General features: G+C 32.4%; 1 protein-coding gene across 13 annotated transcripts in view; it reads right to left on the bottom strand.

Annotated features, from left to right (window-relative positions):
- The window catches only part of LOC117573248 (protein pangolin, isoforms A/H/I/S), a 41,479-nt gene that overhangs the window by 9,690 nt on the left and 9,863 nt on the right, over nucleotides 1-21,926 (bottom strand). For 2 of the 13 annotated variants that reach the window (XR_004572691.2, XM_034256312.2), the window contains exons 5-11: nucleotides 19,404-19,515; nucleotides 15,203-15,290; nucleotides 13,096-13,176; nucleotides 12,867-13,016; nucleotides 4,945-5,137; nucleotides 2,121-2,280; nucleotides 718-787 (exon numbers count right to left, since the gene is read on the bottom strand). Coding sequence is in view for 8 of the 13 variants with exons in the window: in XM_034256312.2 (XP_034112203.1) it covers nucleotides 718-787; nucleotides 2,121-2,280; nucleotides 4,945-5,137; nucleotides 12,867-13,016; nucleotides 13,096-13,176; nucleotides 15,203-15,290; nucleotides 19,404-19,515 (854 nt within the window). In the remaining 5 variants the exon portion in view is untranslated. Of the gene's footprint in view, nucleotides 1-717; nucleotides 788-2,120; nucleotides 2,281-3,938; nucleotides 4,105-4,944; nucleotides 5,138-5,466; nucleotides 5,502-6,687; nucleotides 9,078-9,851; nucleotides 10,352-12,866; nucleotides 13,017-13,095; nucleotides 13,177-15,202; nucleotides 15,291-19,403; nucleotides 19,516-21,926 lie in introns of those variants that run through there. The other 11 variants (XM_034256311.2, XM_052008363.1, XR_007955642.1 and 8 more) reach the window with 10 other exon arrangements.

Genomic DNA, 21,926 nt, shown 5'->3' with positions numbered 1-21,926 from the left:
GCGAAAATAACGTAGGCGCAAAGAAACAAAAGTTTAAGCTTTTTATACGTGTGTTTTTTACATAATTGTGTAAGAAATAAATGTCACAAACGTTCTTTTCAAAGACAGAGCTCGATATTTGTTCATAAAGTTCAAAGCACTCAAAGAAAACCCTAAAGTTCGCAGTTCAAAAATTATAGTTTGGTTTAATGATAAGTTTTTTTGCACCAATCGACCTGCAGAGTTTTATGCAATGTAATCACGCATATTATTAATAGGTTATTATTCATTCGACCATGTTCGCCTGCAAGATAGCTGGTTTCTATATATTGAAAATTCAATATATTTAACATATATATTTATGCATTTATCATAAAAAAATAATACAAGTTAATTCAAATAAATTGTGCAAGGACTGTATACCTTTAGGTTAACTTTATGTTTTCGAATTGACTAAAATATAAAATATAAGGGAATCAATTTGCATAAGGCAAGTGTTATCTTAATTTCGCAACTCTCTAACCAAAATATAAAGTAGATTATCGTAAATTGTCTTTCTGGATACGGACTATAAAAAGTTGTAATAGTCATGTTATTTCAAGTTTTCAATCTTCACGCATTTTGTAGTTTTTCAAGCACGTTTGTATAACCATACGTAAATGTTTTTGTGCGTATTATAGCTTTTATGTTATGTATGTGGGTAATGAAGTATATGTTGTATTTTAGGCGAATACCTACCTGCAGGGCTTGCACCATTGATTTTGCTGATCCAGACCAAATCGAGCTCGACACTTTTTCATATTGTTACCTAAGAAGAAATTTGTTTGTAGTTGTTTTTGTTTGATAACGATAGTTGAACAGTTATAATTAAGTATTATATTGTATTTTTTTAGATTTTATGATTATAAATTAATAATTTATTTGCAACTTTTGTTAGTTTGTTAGAAAATATTCAAAGCATTCATTACAGCAAAACTAAAAAACAAAAAAATAAAAATGGAAGTGAGCTACGTAGTACAAGTTTTATGATACCAGCATACTATATTTTTGACTGACGATAAATAAAAGGCAGTATGTATATCTTACCCTTGAATAATGAACTTAATAATAATAAACTAATATATGTACATACAAATATACTTAACGGTTCACGCTGGATTGAAGCTATGTCTATAATCAGAATTTAAATAATATTTAAAATCCTGCTATCCCATTCTAAGCTATTATTAAAATGTCATAAAATGAATACCCTGAACAATAAGATTGTAATTTGTATTTAAAAAACGTCAATTATGCAAGATCTGGATTATTAGTATATCTAATTGTGTAAGAATAAAAACTGTGATTTTGACGAAATTGGATGTAAATAAATAATATAATAAATATAAAACATAAATATGCATGCAATAAATGGGTATGAAGAAAGGCTATATATTTTGAATATATATAATGCCTTATATATATGTATATGTATATATAACAATTAAGTTCAAGTTTTCAATCTGCACACATTTTGTAGTTTTTCTTTCACGTGTGTAAATATACATAAATAGCATTATATATATGCAAAATAATATAGGCAACTGGGACAATTTTATATATACTAACGGTGCAGCGTTTTGTTTTTGTAAATTTACATTGCGTTTATGGATACTCAGACAAAGAAAACATATAATCCGGTGAATGGGTGAAGAAGTTGGAAGATTAGTTTACCACACTTAGTGAAATAAATTATAAACAATATTTTAGACAATGTCAAATTGTCTTTATTTGTCGAAATGTATAAGTTACCATATCTATTATTTTTTTGTTTGTCAAAATAGTATTCATTTATTGTATTATTTTCCGATTCCGATTATTCTTAAAATCTATTTAACATCACTCAACCTGCCTTCAATTTTAAAGCCTATGCTGCAACGTCTATATATTGTAGTTATTTTTTATACATACATATTAAATAGTGCGTGATGTGACTTTTTTTTGGTTGACTAATTTCGAAGCTCTTTTCAATTTAGTGTCAACACAAATTGATGACATACATATTATTAAGGTTTATATTTGAATAATTGATTTTTAATTGAATAATTGATATAGTACATAAGTATGTATCGTACAAGAGAGTTTAATAAAGTAAATCTAACCTCCTCCGTCGTTGCTTGCCTCTGGCTTCCGCTTCCGCTTCTTTCCGCGTGTGGTGTTCGTGCGTGAACTCCAATCGGGATACATTTGCATGTGCAGTTGACGTTCCCGTCGAGCCAACTCGTAATATTTAGCCTGCTCCTCACGCCCCAATGCATGCCACTGGGGTTGTGAGATGGTCATATGGTCATATGCGATTGCGAAGGTGTCGCAAAAATTGAGAATTGTAGGTAATAGTAGTATTTGTATTCAGTATTCAGTACAATCGATGTGGATTGATTATTTTAATTTAAGTCGAGGCGATTGATTTAATTATTATATATTTTATATTATTATAAGTTATATATGTAAACAAAATTTGCGCATATCGCAATATTAAATATACCTTTATTATAAGTATTATTGTATATATTAAGGTTGAGTATATTGCGTTATGCGCAAATAAATTTTTTTTTTTAAAGTAAGGCAATATAATATTAGATAAAAATAAATACATTATTTAAATATGTATAATAATAACGCCAAAAGGTTAAAGTCCTGTCAACGAAAATATCACGAGATCACGTTCGATTATAATTAGATGATATTCTGCGTAGATACATATAGTATTATGGAAAAGCTTTGACTGATCGATCTTATAGACGGTTTCGGGTGCATGCATTAGCCAATTGAAAGTTCACATGTTTAGAGATTTCTAAGTTCGTATATATATTTTGTGTTGTTTTAATTCTTATGCTCAAAAACTATGGAAATGAAAGCATTAAATAAAACGATATTATCTTTAAATATTTTTTCCTCATTTCTAGACATTGATCGCCAATTTTAACGTAAAGAAATATATTTTGTATTCGTGTCATCGTAAGTGTATTTATGTTGCCAATAATTTCTGTACACCTATTACTTCAGAGGACAAACCTTGATCAAATTTGTAGTCCGAAAACTTTTTCTACGGACAAGGAGCATACGAAGGGGGAATTCTAATCAAGGTAGAATTGAACGCCAAGTGTAAATCTAAAAAAGCTAAGACATACCTTTTAACCGAGAATACAACAGTTAAAATAACAAAATTGTTTAAGAAAACAGAAAATGTTGTCAATAAATTTATTAATTTTGAACTTCAATCCTACTAAATAAAACTTAATTTTAAGGTCTGCCAGACATCATTGTAAATTGAAAATTATAACTCTTTTGAAACACTTTCTATTTTTTTAGAACTATTTTATCAGTAAAATAATATACGTTAAAAATGAAATTCGAAATCTTTTCAAATGCAGCTCTAGACAATATGAGAGTATGGTCAATTTTCTATTGCAGTTAATAATACACTTCTAATTTCTGCATGTTATAGTAGGTGCAAGCTGTATATAAATAATGTATGCTAAATGTGAGAATCATACAATCTCCTTTTCTAACACTTCGAATTTAATGTTCAAAAGTTTGTTGCGGTTGTTGATGTTATTTTAATATGATTTTAATGTAATTTTTGATAAATAATATAATATTAGGTACGGTACGAGAATATTTATTCTAAGTATTTACACAAATTACATTGATAAGTGTTACTTGAATTAATTAAATGTTATTAGTTCAAATTGTTGTTATTTTGGTGGATTAGTAGCTGATGTGAAATGTGTGTGCTGTGTGTGTTATTGTTAGTTATATGTGTCGTATGTAAAAATATGCAATGTGTTTTATCAATGAAAGATTTGTTAACAAAATCGAACACAAGGAAAAATAAAAATTGAATGCAGTTGTTTAAAGAATAAAATAAGAAATATAGAGAGAAAAAGTGTTACAAATTTGACAATTTTGTGCAATACCTCCCGAATCCGCAGTCGATCTGTCTTTTTTACGCTTTTTCTTTTTTGACACGTAACCGTAGTTATCTCGTGCGCTCCACCCCGGATACAACTCCATATGCAATTGACGCTCTTGGCGCGCCTTTTCGTAATATTTGCTTTGTTCTTCGCGGGACAGTTCGTGCCACTACAAAAATGCATCATTAATGTTGGAATGAGTTAATTTTTTGGTTTTATTGTATACTTTATCGAGTATATACATATGTTCGAGTATATGCCACTCTTACAGTGTATCTATTATATATATAAAGAAAATGTATATATATATATATATATGTCGGATCTTAAATTATGGTAGTCAGTGTAAAAGACTTAAATGAAATACGCGTACCAAGTGACATTTCTTGTCTCTACACTATAACGGTTGTTTGTTAGTACGCTTTGATCCTTCTATTCGCCAGATGGTCAGGATAGTTCGATGCGAACATGAGAGAGAGAGATGTTGCGTGAGGTTAGACGTTTAAGAGAGAGATGTTGCGTGAGGATAGAGGCTCGAAAGAGAGATACACACTACGATTGTTGTGCGTGTATGCTTGAGCCACTGCGAGAGACAGAGATAGAAGTATGTTCGTTGCAGCTTTTCTGAAGAGCATTTTCGGTATGCAAAAAGGTTGGCGAACACTTCTAAGTTGGCAGTGGCGTGATCAAGTTTATTCGCCGTATACAATCCACGTAATTTAATATGGAAGAAAATAATAATAACCCGACATATACATATATATATATATATATATGTATATATATAAGTATATAAGTCAGTCAGTGGGTCAATTACGTTACTTTGTTATTTATAAAATAATTTCCTATTATTTATTCTTTAATATCCTGTTGTGAGTCGAAATGATAAAACTCTGAAAACTTAAAGGCAGATTGTTATTTCGGTACAACCTTTCAAAAAATACTTAATACTGCAGCTGAGTTGTGAAATTTATAATTTATTTTTGTAGTTCTTTGTTAAATAACTTACCCGTCTTCCTAAAATCTGATTGATAGCTGCTGACTCTTTCAGTGTACATTCGGCAACTACTTTGGCACGCATCTCTTTCATGTAGAGCATAAATGCATTTAAAGGTTTTTTAATATGTGGTTTCTTCTTATCATTCGAACTATCTTTACAGTCATTTGACTGCGAATTTGATGAGCTTTTGGTATCCAAGTTTCTGCAAAATTTAGGAATAATACATTAGTAAAATAAGGTCTCCAAATAATAAATTAAATATAAGATGAAATAATACAAAATGTATGACAATTAATCTTCAAAATCATAAGAAAAATCATTTTAAAATTGACTAAAAATTAAGTAAGAATGTTAACGAAAATTATTATTGGTATATATGTAACTATATAAATGGTTTATTACATTAAATAGTAACCGTTAAAACAGTCATCGCATTCTGCATTGTTTATGGGATAACTCTCAAGTTTTTATTCGATAGCAACATTAAGGTTATAGAAATAACAAAGCCCAAGGTGGTAATATGCAAATCACCTTATATATTCGCTACTCATAGATTAGGAGGCCACAGAAATCGCTAGCGGAATTGATTCCGCTGACAGCAATTCCACTTTTATCGTTTTCGGTCCAAAGGCGTTCATTATACCCGCTACCCATAGGGTAGAAGGGTATTATAACTTTGTGCCGGCACGAAATTTATGTAACAGGTAGAAGGAGGCATCTCCGACCCTATAAAGTATATATATTATTGAACAGCGTCAACAGCCGAGACGATCTAGCCATGTCCGTCTGTCCGTCCGTGCGTATGAAACACTGGATCTCAGAGACTATAAGAGATAGAGCTACAATTTATTTTCGACAGGATTTATTATGATTGCACGCAGATCAAGTTTGTTTCAAATCAAAATAATCGAATAACAAGCGTAATTTTAAAGCTATAGCTGCGAATTGGTATATACAATAACAACTATAGTAGTTTATTATTTATTTCTGAAAATTTGGTTGCGATCAGATAAAAATTGTGGAAGTTATTAAAGAAATACTTTTGGATGGGCAAAATGCCTACTTACTAGAGGTCTTAGTTGCTTTGGCTTTCAATCTGGTATATTGTGTCGTCTATGGTACATTTTGAATGTGTTACTATATCGATATACCACATTAAATTCAGATTAGAAAATCTGGTCGCTGACCTTAACTCAATCTCAATCAAATAAGTGGCATTATTTAACGCAAGCGGAATAAAAGCTGATTGATTTTATTGTATAGGAGTTGTTATTGTTGCACGCAGATGAAATTTGTAGATTCATATTTTTGCCACGATCACCACCCTTGCCCCCGTAAACTGAACAAAAATATCGAAAAGAAAACGTAATTCGAAAGTTTTATACAAGATTGTTAATCTAATAATAAACATAGTTAGTTTTAATGATTTGCTGCGATCCGATAAAAGTCTTATAAGGTATTTAAGAAATAATTTTATATGTCAAAAAATCGGCTGTTGCTGTCAGTTCTTAATTTGGTGTTTGGTATAATTTGAAATTATATTTGCAATATCGAAATATAGCTTTTGGTATATTTCAATATTTTATTGGTTGAAGTTGGGTAGCGGGTATCTCACAATCGAGCAAACTCGACTGTGGCTTTCTAACTTTTGGTTTGTTTGAGCGGATGGAAAAGAACTATAGGTTGCGGTTAAAAATAATGCTTTAGCTTCGGTACCCCAAACATAAAACTTTTATTTTACTTTTTAATTACATTTTTTGTAGACGGCTTCCAATGCTCAAATCGTAAGGGACGTCAAATACAGTGATACCTTCACAATTATTGCTAGGAGCACCGGCTTTAGTAGTACCAATTCCAGCTGGAGTATTTCCATTTGTAATTTTACTCTCATTAGCCGTCGTCGAGGAGTTATATTGAGTCTTTAACACATTAGAAAGCGTGCGGTCTTGAAATGTAGATACAGTTGCTACTGTTGAGGAGGAAGTGGCGATGGTTGTTCGAGTAGCGGCTGAAGTTTTTGCACACCCCGGTAGATTGGCAATCGAAACGACCTCTTCTTGAAATACCTTCTTATTATTCGTTGCGCTGATATTTGGTAATAATGTTGCAGGTATATCAATGCGACGCGCAAATCGCGATTTCCGGCGATTATGATATCCACTGTTGTTTGAAGTAGAAGATGCACCAAGCGGACCCGTTGAGCAACTACTGTTACTACTGGTCGGTGGCGTCGATGGCGTTGGAGGGAATTGAATGTCCACCAAGTAACTGGGATCGTTAATACAAGGAACAATGTTTTCTGGTTTAAGTGCATGAGCAGTTATTGGCGATAAGTTTAAAACCGGACAATTCTTTGTCATGCCATCTTTTGGATTTTGAACAGGAGGAGCATTTGTTTCACTTATCATGGTATTCTGCAATCGAGATTTTGATGCGAATTCCAACACAATTTCCGCAGCAGTACTGCAGCCAAGTTGAATTGGTTCTGAGCGTTGATCAGATATAGAGCTAGGATGCCAAATACACAGAGGCGTCGCCTCTTCATCGCTATTACTATCAGTATTTTCACCTTGATCATTGCAAGAGGTTTTTTGATTGAGCACCGTTGCGGCTTGTGCCAGTATGATATTTTCAATGTCGTGCAAGCTGCGTGAATGTATATCGGGATCTTGTGTGTGGGATGCCGACGGATTCCAAAAATTTTCGTGCTTCACTTCCCGTCTATCACATTCTGCAGAGAGAGCAATTGCTGCTAGTGCCATCGTATCATGTGTAAGCTGACGTGGGTTTGCTCGATCTACATAGCAGGAACCATTTTCAATATCTGGTGAAAGTCCAAGACGTTGCAAGCTTCGTATATAGTAAAGTTCTGCGCTGCTCCACTGCTGATAAAGCCTTCGCACTTGCAATATCATATTATCAATTTTTTTCCGATTACTCTTTAATTGCATTTGGACAGTAAGTTCAAGTGCTGTGCTTGAATCTTGTAATTTCCGTTGTTCATCGTCAACGTCATGATCGTTAGCATCATATGGGGATCTAAATGCTTGTCGGGACGCGCTTAGATTTAATTGAAATTTTTTGCAAAGCAATGCCCACTTTTCCAAGCCCTTCTTAATATCAAAAAGGATATTCTTTTGCTCCCGAAAAAAGTTACTCCTGGAGTCAATGAACGTTTGTTTTCCTATTGGACTTTTCGAATACTTTTCTCTCTGATCATCGAGGATATGATTAATGTTCTCTTCTTTTCGATCACTTTGAAAGCTATCGTCAGCAGCAATATCACTAAGAGTTCTAAAGTTGTTGTTGTTGTCCTGCGTAATTTTCGACGATGATGACGACGATTCAGTTTCTATTGACGTTTTTTCCAATCCAGGGAACTCAAACAAATGAAACCTAAGATCTCTTCCCATCACTTCATGGCGTTGTTGTTGCGGTTGCTGCAGAAATTGTGCATACATCAACTGAGTTGCCAATAGATTTTGATGTTGTGAAGAGCAATTATTGCTGTAAATACGAGCCAATAATGTATCACGATTGTGATTCCACGAGGATTGCCCACGTGTCAGGTCCACGTCCAGTTTCGACCACTGCTGAAATAATTCACGATACTGTTGTTGACGTAATATATTTTCAGACTTCAATGTCAAACTTGTTGCATTATTAATCAATGGATTATTGAATATGTGATCCATAATAATCGAATTTGCATTTTTAACGCATTCATTCTCTGATTCATTGCAGTGATTATCCGATTCGCTAGTGACTGTTTGACTCTGTTTTTGTTGTTGTGAAACTGATGGGGATTGGGAACCAGATTCAATCAAAACCTCTTCTGGAATCTTATTTTCAGTTCTAATATTTATATTTTGTTTTGAAATCAGTTCCGTATAATCAAGGGAATGTAATTTTGCAGGATCATTAATGCAGTCCTTATCCATAACAGCTACAGTGTTTATGTAGGCTAATATTTAATATGTTTATTAACTACTTGGAAAGGAATTTTCGCGTGACTTGCAGTTTAACAGGTTATTTCACTGTTTACAGTTTCTTACAGTTTACCTATACGCACAATACATAAGTTCAAGAAACACTAAATTCAATTTATTTGACCGCTTTGAGCTCTAAATTTTAACTGTAAACTGTAAATTTTAAGAAAATGGTAGTTTTATTTATATCGAATTATTTCATTATTATATAATAATTTTTTTACAGTATGTTTGTATATATGTATGTTCCCATATAACCACCAAAAACAGAAAGTAACCCAAAATTCTATATATATTCTAGTTTTCAGTGCATGGTCTTACTTGAATATTAAATAAAAATTCTTGCCTACATGGAGTTTGGAGAAGTTATTTGGAGATATTTTTTTTTTTCAAGGAATACTTGTTTATGAAATAAGTGTTCAAAATCGAACAAATGCTTTTTGAAAAGCTAACATTTTTATGTGTAAATAGAATTTAAACTTTCTCTTTCATTCTTGACCTGCACCATACAACTTTTTTTTGCACTTGGTGTTGCAGGCTCTCACCATGTATGTTAATCACATGAAGTATCATTCTCTCCGTATGTCTGACATTCTCTCTCTCTCTCATATGCTGTTGTGCTAGTCATTTAGTTTAATGTTATCCAGATATTTGCCTCCTGCCTTTGTCACAATTGCTTTGAAAATATGATTTTAGAATAATGGAAATTTGTGTATGTATAGTACACCAAAATATTACCTTTATGCATATGCATATGTAATATGTGCGCAAACATGTATATAAACATACTATATATACACAAATATACATTCCTTAAATACAGATATACCTAAACATACATATATACATTTTTTTTACATTTTTATTGTTATTTAAATTTCTATTATTATTCACAAAACAAAAACACACATTTTTTATAGGCAAAACATTATTAAATATATTACACTTGTACCAATTTCATTGATACCAAAGAAAAGTTGTTTAGATTGTGTGTTTCGCGTTGAAAAGCTTCTCGCAGTGCTTGGCGGTTGACGGGGGTTGACGGCTAATGAAATGGCTAATTGTTGCATATCGCATTTTATTTAAAACTTATTGCATTTCGGCCGAGTTTTCGATATTTTATTGAAATATTTGATTCTCTAACAAGGATATACGCAGCCTGGCTCAACAATTTGACGAATTACTTCCGACTTTCGTAGCTTCAAAGTTAACCATTTTCAGTGGTTGTCTGGCCACGATAATTCCTACGCTACTCTTCGCTGTCTCTCTCTCTCTCTCTCTCTGCTCAATATGGTTCTCTCTGAGAATGCAAAAACAAAAAACCGGCGTACGTCTAAAATGAGAGAGAAAACTTGCGTGTCGAGAGAGTAAGCGCATTTTTAATTTCTCTACTCTGAGAATAAATGATTTTTTTTTTTACTTGGAGTAGCAGAAAGTTCAATGTGTAATTATAACTTGTACCAACTACCCGGTTACCAATTTTCTATGCTTTTGTTAAAATATAGATATTATGGATAAATTAGTTGTTGATGATCAGATTAATTGACATTGATTTCTTGTTATGGCAGGAACCAAGTTATTATACAACCCGAACGACTTTTATCGCAACACTTAAATAAAAAAATGAATAAACCTTATATAACATATATCAGTAATCGTAAATCAATAAACATATGTGCGGTAGATATAAGTATATAACAAATATTTGGGCAACATTAAAAAGTGCAAAATCTAAAAAAAATTAAATTATTGTTAAGGGAATAACCAAAAAGGCACCCTTATTTTTCAACTATCAACATATCGTTCAGTGCTATAAACTGTTCGGCAACTGTTGTGCAACAATGGCGCCATCTATGTAAAGAAATTGAAATAATGGGATCTTTTTGTAAACGTTCTGAGCAAATTCATCTAATATAATGGGTAACTAAATTTGCTTCCAAGTGTTGGCAATTTAATTTATGTTTGTCAACGACCAAAAAAAAACATAAAATTTGATTTTAATATGTATGTTTGTATTTCATTTGCATGACATGAGTTTTTTGGCTTGTTTAAAATTAAATTTCGGCAGATGATCTGAAGCAAAACTCGTTAATTAGCTTGATCCCATAAATATACCGAAAATATACCAGCCTGATCCATTTGGTGTTTATAATTTTTATTACGATGAAACAATTTCAAAGATGATCTAACATCATAACAAATAGGTCTGTGCAGCTGCATATTGTTGTCAACAAAATTGTAGATAAATTTCACTTAGTCTCTAAAAATTACATTAAATTAATTCAACTATTAATCAACTAACCATTTACAGCCATTGAACAAGATTCCCAAAACAAATCTTATCACAGTACTATTGAAGGGCAAATTTGAAATACAAGTTTGTTATCTAACAGCACATTTTTACTATATATAAATATATTTAAATTGACCATAATCCCGTATATTGCAAAAATGCCTCACTTAGTAACTCAAGAAAAAAATATATCTAATAGATTGATTTCGAATCCATATGATCACATAGCGACCATGGTACCATTGGGTTATTACTATCGCTGACTTCAAGGACATGTGCAATTTTTCTGCTGCATTGACGGCATATTGTAGAATTTTAATCTGAGTAATTGACATTTCGTGACACTGAGACTGGGGCGACTTAAAATTTGGGAATTCAAAATACATAATAAATAATAATAATAAACTAAAATTTAAATAACAACACAAAAAAATCTTAAGTAAAAAATTCATCTTGCTAGCATTGGGTCATGCGTTCTGAAAGTGATTAACGGTCAAATCAATTTAATATTTACTGCTAAATGATACTTAATAAATAGTATAAGCTCGCGAAATCACCAGACACATTCATTCACAATATGAAAATATGATATTATTGAGGTTACTTTACTAATAATAAAAATAAAACAATGTTGAACTATTAGAAATTACTTAATATGTATACCATTTGTATATATCAAAGGCATAGATTTTAGTAATATTTATTTACTGAATTTATTTAATCATTGCCTATCGGACCCTCCGATCGAATGTAAGTGCTTATATATCAAATTGTTTAATTAATATTAATGTATTATTACGAGCATAATTATAACTAAATTTAAGCACCCTTACTCTAAAACTACGTTTGCCTTAATATTAATTTGTTGGCGATGGCGGAAGAAGGCGTACCTAAATTCTAAACCAAATTCGATCTTTCTTTAAAATTAAAGAGAATTGTCATAATTGACGGTAGTTCTTAGCCTGATTTGTCCCTGATATAATAAATAGTTCAAACATATTTAAGTGTTGTGAGATGCGCAAGTACCCATCGTGTTTTTGTGAAATCGCTTTAAAATTAAGGGGCAATGCTATTCATGTTAGGGGATGAAATCCAATGCGCAGACGCATAGTTTTTGAAAGGGCCAATGGGAATGTTTAATATATGTGAATGCACATATGTATGTGAGGTGATGTATGTATGTATGTATATTTGTTTGACTAGGCATGTGCGAGATTTTGTGTATGCGTAAGTATGTATGTATGGGGGTTGCGGTTCAAGTGGGTTGCGGAGCGGGGTAAATTAAATATGGCGTCCGAGAAGTCCCCACTTAATGAACCACTGCGCAAGTATTATGGTCGTGTTAATGACCGAGTGTGAAAGTATGAGATTATGGATCTCAGTATCTTAAGAATTGTAATTTGTAATAATGTTCAATAGCTGAATATTAAATATTGTTTTGATTTTGAAGACACTCATACATATTAAATTTTGAGTTTTCCAAACTTTTTAGTTTAGTAAATTTGTCAAATATCCTTTCCAAATATTACAATTTTATTTAATCCGTTTACGTGCAACACGTCATCAGTTTGAAAATATGAATATATATATAGCAAACCGACAATCATGATAATTAATTTAATATATACATATATATAATTTGTTCTTACCTTGAAAATCGGTTGTTCGTTGTACTATCTTGTATACTGCCTTCCTGTTTCGAACTAGAAGTTACAATTGATTGATGTGAATTTAAAACGTGGTGAGGAGTCGCATGAACAGAGGGCAAAAGGCTTGGTGAGAACCGAAATGGGAAATCGCTGTAATTATAATTATTTATAACTTAGATATTCAGCAAATATACTATTTAGATTTAATTTTAGTTAATTGCATTGTCACCTCGATAGCGTTGTATTTATTGGCAACGAAGAGGGATAAGGGGATCTAAAACTAGAAGCTGTGTACACTGACGGCGTGTGCCTGAAAATAAATGTTTGAAAATAAGTCAGAAATTGTATAAAATAATAAACCAAATATTATATATTTATATACAAAAAAAAAAAAAAAAAAATACCACACTAAGTAAAAGTTCGTGAGAGGAAAAAATAACAAGCGATTAGCAAAATATTTTAATATGTACAGCATATGAAATTATTATTATCCCTTTTTTTCTTCATTTGGTAGCAACTACGTGGCATTTTATTTGAATCTTATTAAATATTTGACAAAAATATAAAAAAACAAATTCGCACCAAATCTGTCTTTCCAGTCACAAAAAACTGATTGTGTCCTCGACAATATGAATACAAATAATGTTAAAAATGTTTTTACCGACCAATTCGACCAATTTGGCCACTGCTCTGAAGTAGTCTCACGGTTGCATTTGTTGTCCGGAGTGAACAAACGCGGCATCCCAAAATTTTATGCAGGATATGACCCACGCGATCTTTTGAGATGCCTACTGTCTCATCTTCAATACGAGATCGTGGATTTTTGTCACGTTATCCTCCGTGGCAGCCGTTTTCGGGGCACCAGGGCGTGGCTCATGAAAAACCAACGTGCGACTATGTTGAAACGCGTTAAACCAATTTTAGACGGACGCCATAGAAGAAGAAGAGTCACCGTACACAGCATAAAAGCGCTCTTTGATTTCGCTGCGCGATTTCCCTTCCAAAAACAAGAATCGAATTATAGTCCGATATTGCTTTTTCTTCATTTTTCTAAAATCCGCGGACACGTCCGTACACGCAGTCAAAACAAAACTACGAGTCCGATTCGGCTGAAATATAATATATATATATTTCGACAGTAGCCGCCTACGAGAATGTACTACACGATAGTACATTTATCTTGCGATAGTGACGCCATCGGGCGGTGAGGCTAAGTACTTATCGGACTGCCCTCGTAATGCTGATCAGGAATATATATACGAGTACTTTATGGGCTCGGAAGAAACTCTTTTTATATAACATAAAATTGTTCGCTTCGTATTTTTAATGGGAAGGTATTTAAATATCATTATATTATATATTTTAAGGCGCATAGCAAAACAAATGCAAACAAGAAATCTACAGTCGAGTATGCTCGACTACATTTTTCATAAAAGCAAAACAGTGCGGTATTATTCTTAAAATTTAATAAATTAAAAATTTCTCAAATATACCGAATGTTATTTTTAATAAATTAATTCAGTGCTAAATTCAATTTATTCTAGATTGTCAGTCAAAACAAATGGCCTCGATTGATGTTTTTGACATATAAAACTATTTCTTAAATACATTTTATGAAACTTTATTTGCGTGCAAAAATAACAGATGCTGTCCAAATTATGTCTCATACGGACATACAGATAAACGGATATGCCTATGGCGTCTCGGCTGTTGACGCTGATTAAGAATATATATGTCTGTTTGTTACATATATTTCCCAAACACACATTTAAAATACCCTTTTATCTCGCTAAATTACCTCTGCTCCTAGTGTTCATAATTAAACGCGAAAGCTACCCAATACACATTTTCAATTGAAGAAAATAGAGCGATCTTATTCCAGAAATATAGCAAATGTACGCAAAAATACGCAACATTTGTATATCGATATAGTATGATACATTCAAAATATACCAAAGAGCAAAATATAATCTAGATTGTCACCAAAAAATATGTACTCTAGCTTTAAAAAGTGTTTAGGTGTCTGCTGCTGATCCTCATACGGAGTTGACTTTTCTGTCTCTTACATATATTTTCTGTAGGCACAACATACTCTTCTCTGTGTTTAGCAGGTATTAATATCTAGCATATTGAGGAAAAAATTGAAACATATATAGCGTTTTACGAAATAAGAAATATTAAGGACTTTTGTTTCTTTTATGTATTAATCATTTTAAAAAATGTTTGTAGTAATAAACAGTTCTTTAAACCTAACATTTATGTACAAATTATGAAATCATAAAATTCGGGAAGAATAGTTGGCTTACGAAAAGAATATTGTGGGTTAATAAACTTACCAAGAAGCAACTTGAGACATGTCTGGACTTAACATCGGATATGGGTATTGGCCCGTAGTAAAAGGATATAAAGCAGGACGAGCAAGACCTGAAAATACATTTCACATATAATTTAAAAAATTCAAGTTATAAGTATAATATACAAAAATTATTTATATATATTCTTTATCTTTCCGTTTGTTTGTCAAACCAGCTATATATTTTTTTCTACTCCCGCGGTTGCAAAAATCGAAAACTAAATTCAATCTTATCATGGCTATATCACTATCACTTATAAGGATTTGGAACTCTGTGTCATTAAAAAACAAGTAAGAAAGTTACAGTCGAGTGTGCTCGACTGTGAGATACCCGCTACCCACTTTTAATAAAGGCAAAATATTGCGGTATCATTTTCAAAATATACCGAAAATACCAAAAATATACCAAATGATATGTTTGGTATATCGATATAGTACACCATTTAAAATATACCATAGACGGCACAATGTACCAGATTGTCGGCCAAAGCAACTCAGACCCCTAGCAAGAAGGCGTTTTGCCCATACAAAAGTATTTCTTTAATAACTTCCACAATTTTTATCTGATCGCAACCAAATTTTCAGGAATCATAACTACTATAGTTATTATTATATATACCAACTCTAGCCTAAAAATTACTCTTGTTATTCGATTTTTTTGATTTGCGGGGGCGGAAGTGGGCGTGGCAAAAATTTGAAACAAACTTGATATGCGTGCAAACATAACAAATGCTGTCGAAAAAAATAGCTCTATCTCTTATAGTCTCTGAGATCCAGTGTTTCATACGGACAGACGGACATGGCTATATCGTCTCGGCTGTTGACGCTGATCAAGAATATATATCTTTATAGGGTCGGAGATGCCTCCTTCTACCTGTTACATACATTTCCTGCCGGCACAAAGTTATAATACCCTTTTACCCTATGGGTAGCGGGTATAATGAATGGAATAACTCGTACTTCAAGTTATATATATATATATATGTATGTATAAAAGATATGAGCTTACTTAATTGAATGAAAAATACATGACGAATAAAACAAAAGTCAATTAAACGTGGCTTTTAAGAATAATACATATGGGTAATTCTCTGGTAAATGTCGCGTGCGATCATCTTTACAATTACAAAAAAAAAAACATAAACTAAAATAATTTTAAAAATTAGTGAAGGTTATTCTTAAAGCCTTGGATTAGCACTGTTTTTAGAGCTAAGAATGATTTTAGGAACTTGTTCTGTTTTACGATAAAATATATAAATTCGTTAATTTTTTGGGTTTGCGGACGAATTTGTTAATTTTTGCAATTATCAGAACAGAAAAAAAAAACAGAAAGATAATTCCAAAACTATTCTTAGCTCTAATTAAAGTACTAATCTAGAGCAATAAGAGTAACCTTTTCTTATTTTTAAAATTGTTTCGGGTTGTTTTTTTTTTTTTTGTCACTGTAAAGATGGTCGCACGTGACATATCTCAGAGAATTACTTATATGTATTATAATATATATTTTTTAATTAATACAAACATTTGCGTACAATGCTCGTAACATTATTGAAATAAACGTGCCATTATCATTGATTCTGTAAAAATTGTTTGTATAAATAATTACTTAAGAATTTTCAATTTGTCTTGACATGTCATAATAGAGTTTAATTGAAAACTTGTTGTTCCTCCATGATAGTCAGCATCTCTGACAATTTTGGTGGTCTACAGTAACAATGAATTTCTCAGTGATGTTGTCATTTCGAAGTTGTATTACACTAAGCCAATGTTTTATCCAAAAAAAGAAGAGATGCACGTAGCAAAAAATTAAAAAGGGGCTATGGCCACGACCGTCCCTGCTAAAGCAATCAGCCGCGGGCCAACGTGGCATTGAAAGCCGAGGGTGGTGGTGTGGTCGAAAAGGAAAAGGAAAAAGGGATCTAGCGACGGTAAAAAAGGATGTCATTATTATGTGGTTGTGCAACATGTTTTTATTCATTAGGGGCTTTTTTTTAGATTTCGAGTTGAATGCGTTTGGCCAAATTAGTGATACGGATATCTTTCATTTTATGTCTACTGTCGCTACCCTTTATCCAAAATTTGCTTCACAGCTTAAACAACAAATTTGGTTTAGTTTTTTTAGGACTATTGAGTAGACAGTTAGTTATATTTGAATAAAACATTATTATACACTTAAATATTTTTCTAGAAGATTATTATACTGTAAACTGATAAGTAAAAGTCTATTGATTAAATATTCAATTGTATTAATTGTGGAAGAGTATTAAATATTCGATATGATTCCGTTGTACGCGATTGCCAAAAGTGTCAACCCTGTCTATTGTAAAAATATCTTATTAAAGCTTATTTGCTTTAAAGCGAGGAAAACCGGTCTGTCCTCTTTCTCTGTCGCAATCTCTTTTTGTTCTTTTGTCAATGCATCCATTTTAGAGTATTGAACGTACTTAAGCTGCGCATATCATTACGAGCATCTGAAAGAGGCATGTGCCGATGCCCATGATGATGATGCTGATGACGATTGCGATCTCAATTTCGATCCTGGGTTGCTTAGGGTCAGGTCACGAGGGTTGATGACAACCCGCTGCTACAGCCTATACCCGATTATTCGTTTTAAGTATAGTACAACAGAAAAACACGCACGACACGGTTGCAGCCTTGTAATCGAGTGTGTAGAAAGAAAATACGCCCCTTTTCAAAATACTAATAGCTCAGCAATTAGGCGTTTTTATTGCAGCAGCGGAAATATAATATGCCAAAATACATTTATTTTCCAATATAGAGAGAAGTTAATTATTACAACAAAGATGTTTACTATTTAAACTGAAGTAGTTATTCAGCTCTTACGCATAAACTGTTGATAGCTTTTGATAATTATTATTATGTGAATAAATAGAATTAGGGAAAACAAGTAATGTTGTATTTGATATGTGATATATATACGTTTTTTTTTTGTGTACTAATTTGCAATATTTAAAGCATAAAATCGCTGTTTTTTTAAGTCGGTAGCTTTTCTACTTGTTTCGATTTGAGACTTTTCATTGTGTAATTAATCAATCATTGGCAATAAAGTAGAAAATTGCCCCTTGGAAATGCCTGCCTCTATCTATTAAATTTATATTCTGTTGACACAAGTTATAATATCTATCTACCGTAAAATTCATTTAATTTTTCTTCTTGCAATTAATTTAAAACATAATTTAGACAACTTGACTATCAAAACAAATACCAAAATACCTTCCTACCATTTTGCAGCATCTAAAAAAACATGTATGATTCATGAATGGCCGGTCGTCAAAAGATAAAGCAGTTATCTGAGATTCTATTGTGTTATTCAATTATTAGAATGCTAGCATTGTTATAGATTATAATGCCGTGTAATCCGTCAGCAGCTCTTAAGTGTATGCCTTTTATTTACGCCGCTGGTTCCCATTAAGCAACCGACTATTACCATTAACAGGCCCTTAAACGGCCAACCACCGCAACCCCTAGGAATAAAAATACTATACGACAATCAAATACACACAATGAGGGAAATTTGGCAGAATGAATGAAAGGATGCCATAATCGGGCATACACACTCACACATAAAAATCGTATCATGCACAATTATTATTTCATAATTTGTTTGCATTTAGCCTTTAGCTTTGCGGGTGAAAAAGTCAATCCTTCTGAATAAATGTAAAAATGCTGACTTAATATAGTATCCTAGATTCAAGTTCACAATTTGGGACTTAAAATATTTCCTGAATATTTATATTATATAAATATTAATTATTTATATTATATGTAATGATTTTGAATATATATTTAAAAATTTATGTTTATATTCCCGATACTATCGGCACCTTTGCGAAATGCACTTATGTACGACAAAATATACATATGTATTTACATCTGCAAAATTTAAATTGTATCATTTGTTATTTTTACCGTTTTTTAGTATAACTTACATATATGTAAAGGTTCTTGTAATAATGTAATGCAATAAAAGTAAAATTGGAATGTTATGTTAAGAATCTTTTTTTGTATGGTGAAAATTCTTTGATCGAAATAGTTATATATAACAGTGCTATTTTTAATTTCGCAGGTGTATATATACATATATACATACATACATACATATATACCTCGTCATTGATTCATTGTGTTTATTACATATATATTAAAAGGGTCATTTAACTCACCTATAGCTTTTGGATCTAATTGATAAGGAGGTATTCCACAATGTGCAGGCGGCGGTGTTGCTAGTGGGTCACCATTATGGCAAAAGAAAGGCGGTAAACCAATTTTATTTGCCTGCAAATATAAAGTTGATATATCTAATTGTAACATATTGTGAATTAAGTAACTGTTTTCTGTTAGTATAAAGTACATATAAAAGCGAGTTGTACTACATTTAAACAACATAATATAAATATAATTTATATTATTCATTTTTGCCATCTTTTCTATAAATACTCCAATGTATGTATGCAGTATGAATATTGGAGTAATCGAAGGAATTGCATATTTAAAGCAATAATAACTTGTAAATACAAATATACTTAATCAATAACGATATCTTACAAATTCAACCTTTTAATAGCGAAGAAAATGCATACATGTGATATTTATCAAGTTTTATATAAGGGTTTTTAAATTGTTTTCCAAAAAAATGTGCTTACAAAATAAGACATTCTGTGTAACACTTCAGTATTAGAAAGAAGATGTACTTTACATATCTACATATTTGAATTGAATAAATCATTTGTAAACAAATGTCACCTAAGGTATTTTTGTCGAAATGTTTCGATAAGTTTACAAATGTGTGTTGTGAATGTATTGTAGTTATCTATCTTCATAAATACAGCGCTGTCGCTGTGTGCATATGTGTGTTTCATATCATCACCTATATTGTTACGAGGTACTTGGGACTTGATGAATAAAACAACAACATGCAAACGACAGAAACAACAACCATAATAATAATATCAAGCAACAGAAATGGCAGCAGCAACGTCGAATACAAAGCAAACGACGAGTCAGCGAAACTGAAAATATGTCTTTGATGTTGCCGCCGCTTAACGAATATAAAAAGTGCCGCCAACGCTGCTCTCTTCTCTCTCTTTCCCTCAGCGTTTGCTTGGTCTACTAAACTCCTCCACGCTTACCACAATAAAAATCATCACTTCATAGACAAACAGAATAATCGACTAACGTATGTTGTTGTTTTACCCATAGATCAATTATATTTGAAGAATGTTTCCTTGTACCCTGTATTAAGTTCTAGTTTAATATCGTTGATGATATTAAACAAGTAAGAAAGCTACAGTCGAGTGTACTCGACTGTGAGATACCCGCTACCCATTTTGAATAAATGGAATATATTTTGCGGTACTATTCTCAAAATATACAAAATATACTGCAAAAATACTAAAAATATACCAAAGGACATATGTGGTATATTGATATAGTACCGCATTCAAAATATACCATAGACGGCACAATATACCAGATTGTCAGCCAAAGCAACTAAGACCCCTAGTAAGTAGGCGTTTTTGCCCATACAAAAGTATTTCTTTAATAACTTCGACAATTTTTATCTGATCGCAACCAAATTTTTAGGAATCATAAATACTATAGTTAATATTGTATGTACCAAAATTCGCTCTAGCTTTAAAATTACGCTTGTTATTCGATTTTTTTGATTTGCGGGGGCGGAAGTCTCTGAGTTCTAGGTGTTCATACGGACAGACACACAGACGGACATGGCTAGATCGTCCCGGCTGTTGACTCTGATCACGAATATATGCCACCTTCTACCTGTTACATACATTACCTGTCGGCACAAAGTTATAATACCCTTCTACCCTATAGGTATCGGGTATAAAAAGCAAGTATGAAAGCTACAGTCGAGCGTGCCTGGCATATCGATGTAGTACCACATTCAAAATATACCATAGTCGGCCCAATATACTATTTGTAAGTAGACGTTTTTGCCCATACAAAAGTATTTCTGTAATAAATTCGACAATTTTATAGTTATAGCTTTAAAATTACGCTTGTTATTCGAATTTTGCTGATTTGCGGGCGCTGAAGTGGGCGTGATAAAAATTTGAAACAAGCTTGATCTGCGTGCAAACATAACAAATCTGTCGAAGAAAATTATTGCTCTAAATCTTATAGTCTCTGAGATCCAGTGTTTCATACGGACAGACGGGACATGGCTAGATCGTCTCGGCTGTTGACACTGATCAAGAATATATATACTTTAGAGGGTCGGAGATGTCTCCTTCTACCTGTTACATACATTTCCTGCCGCCACAAAGTTATGATATTCTTCTACCCTATGGGTAGCGGGTATGATTAGGGGCTGTCCATATATTACGTAATCACGTTTTCTGCGATTTCTGACCCCCTCCCCCCCCCCCCCCCCCCCTGGTAATCAAAAGTAATCATTTGATGAACACCCTCCCCCCCCTAACAATGATTACGTAATCACAAAAAAAGAAAAATATGAAAATTTGTTCTTTTAATCTGTATTTTCAAAAGGAGATTCTAGCCAATCTTTAATATTTTTTATTATTGGAAGTTGGCTTGTCAAAATCTCTTTATATCCGCAGGTATCATCTTCGTCTTCGTCGTCTACATAGTCCTCGTCAAGCCATTCGAGGTCTTCACATCCTTAATATTACTGAATTACTAGGCATTCTCCCTATCGCCGTCCA

This window comes from Drosophila albomicans, unplaced genomic scaffold (assembly GCF_009650485.2).
Source record: "Drosophila albomicans strain 15112-1751.03 unplaced genomic scaffold, ASM965048v2 ctg37_pilon, whole genome shotgun sequence".
Classification (NCBI taxonomy): domain Eukaryota; kingdom Metazoa; phylum Arthropoda; class Insecta; order Diptera; family Drosophilidae; genus Drosophila; species Drosophila albomicans.
Note: the sequence above shows the minus strand (reverse complement) of the source record. Positions and strands in the feature narration are given on the sequence as shown.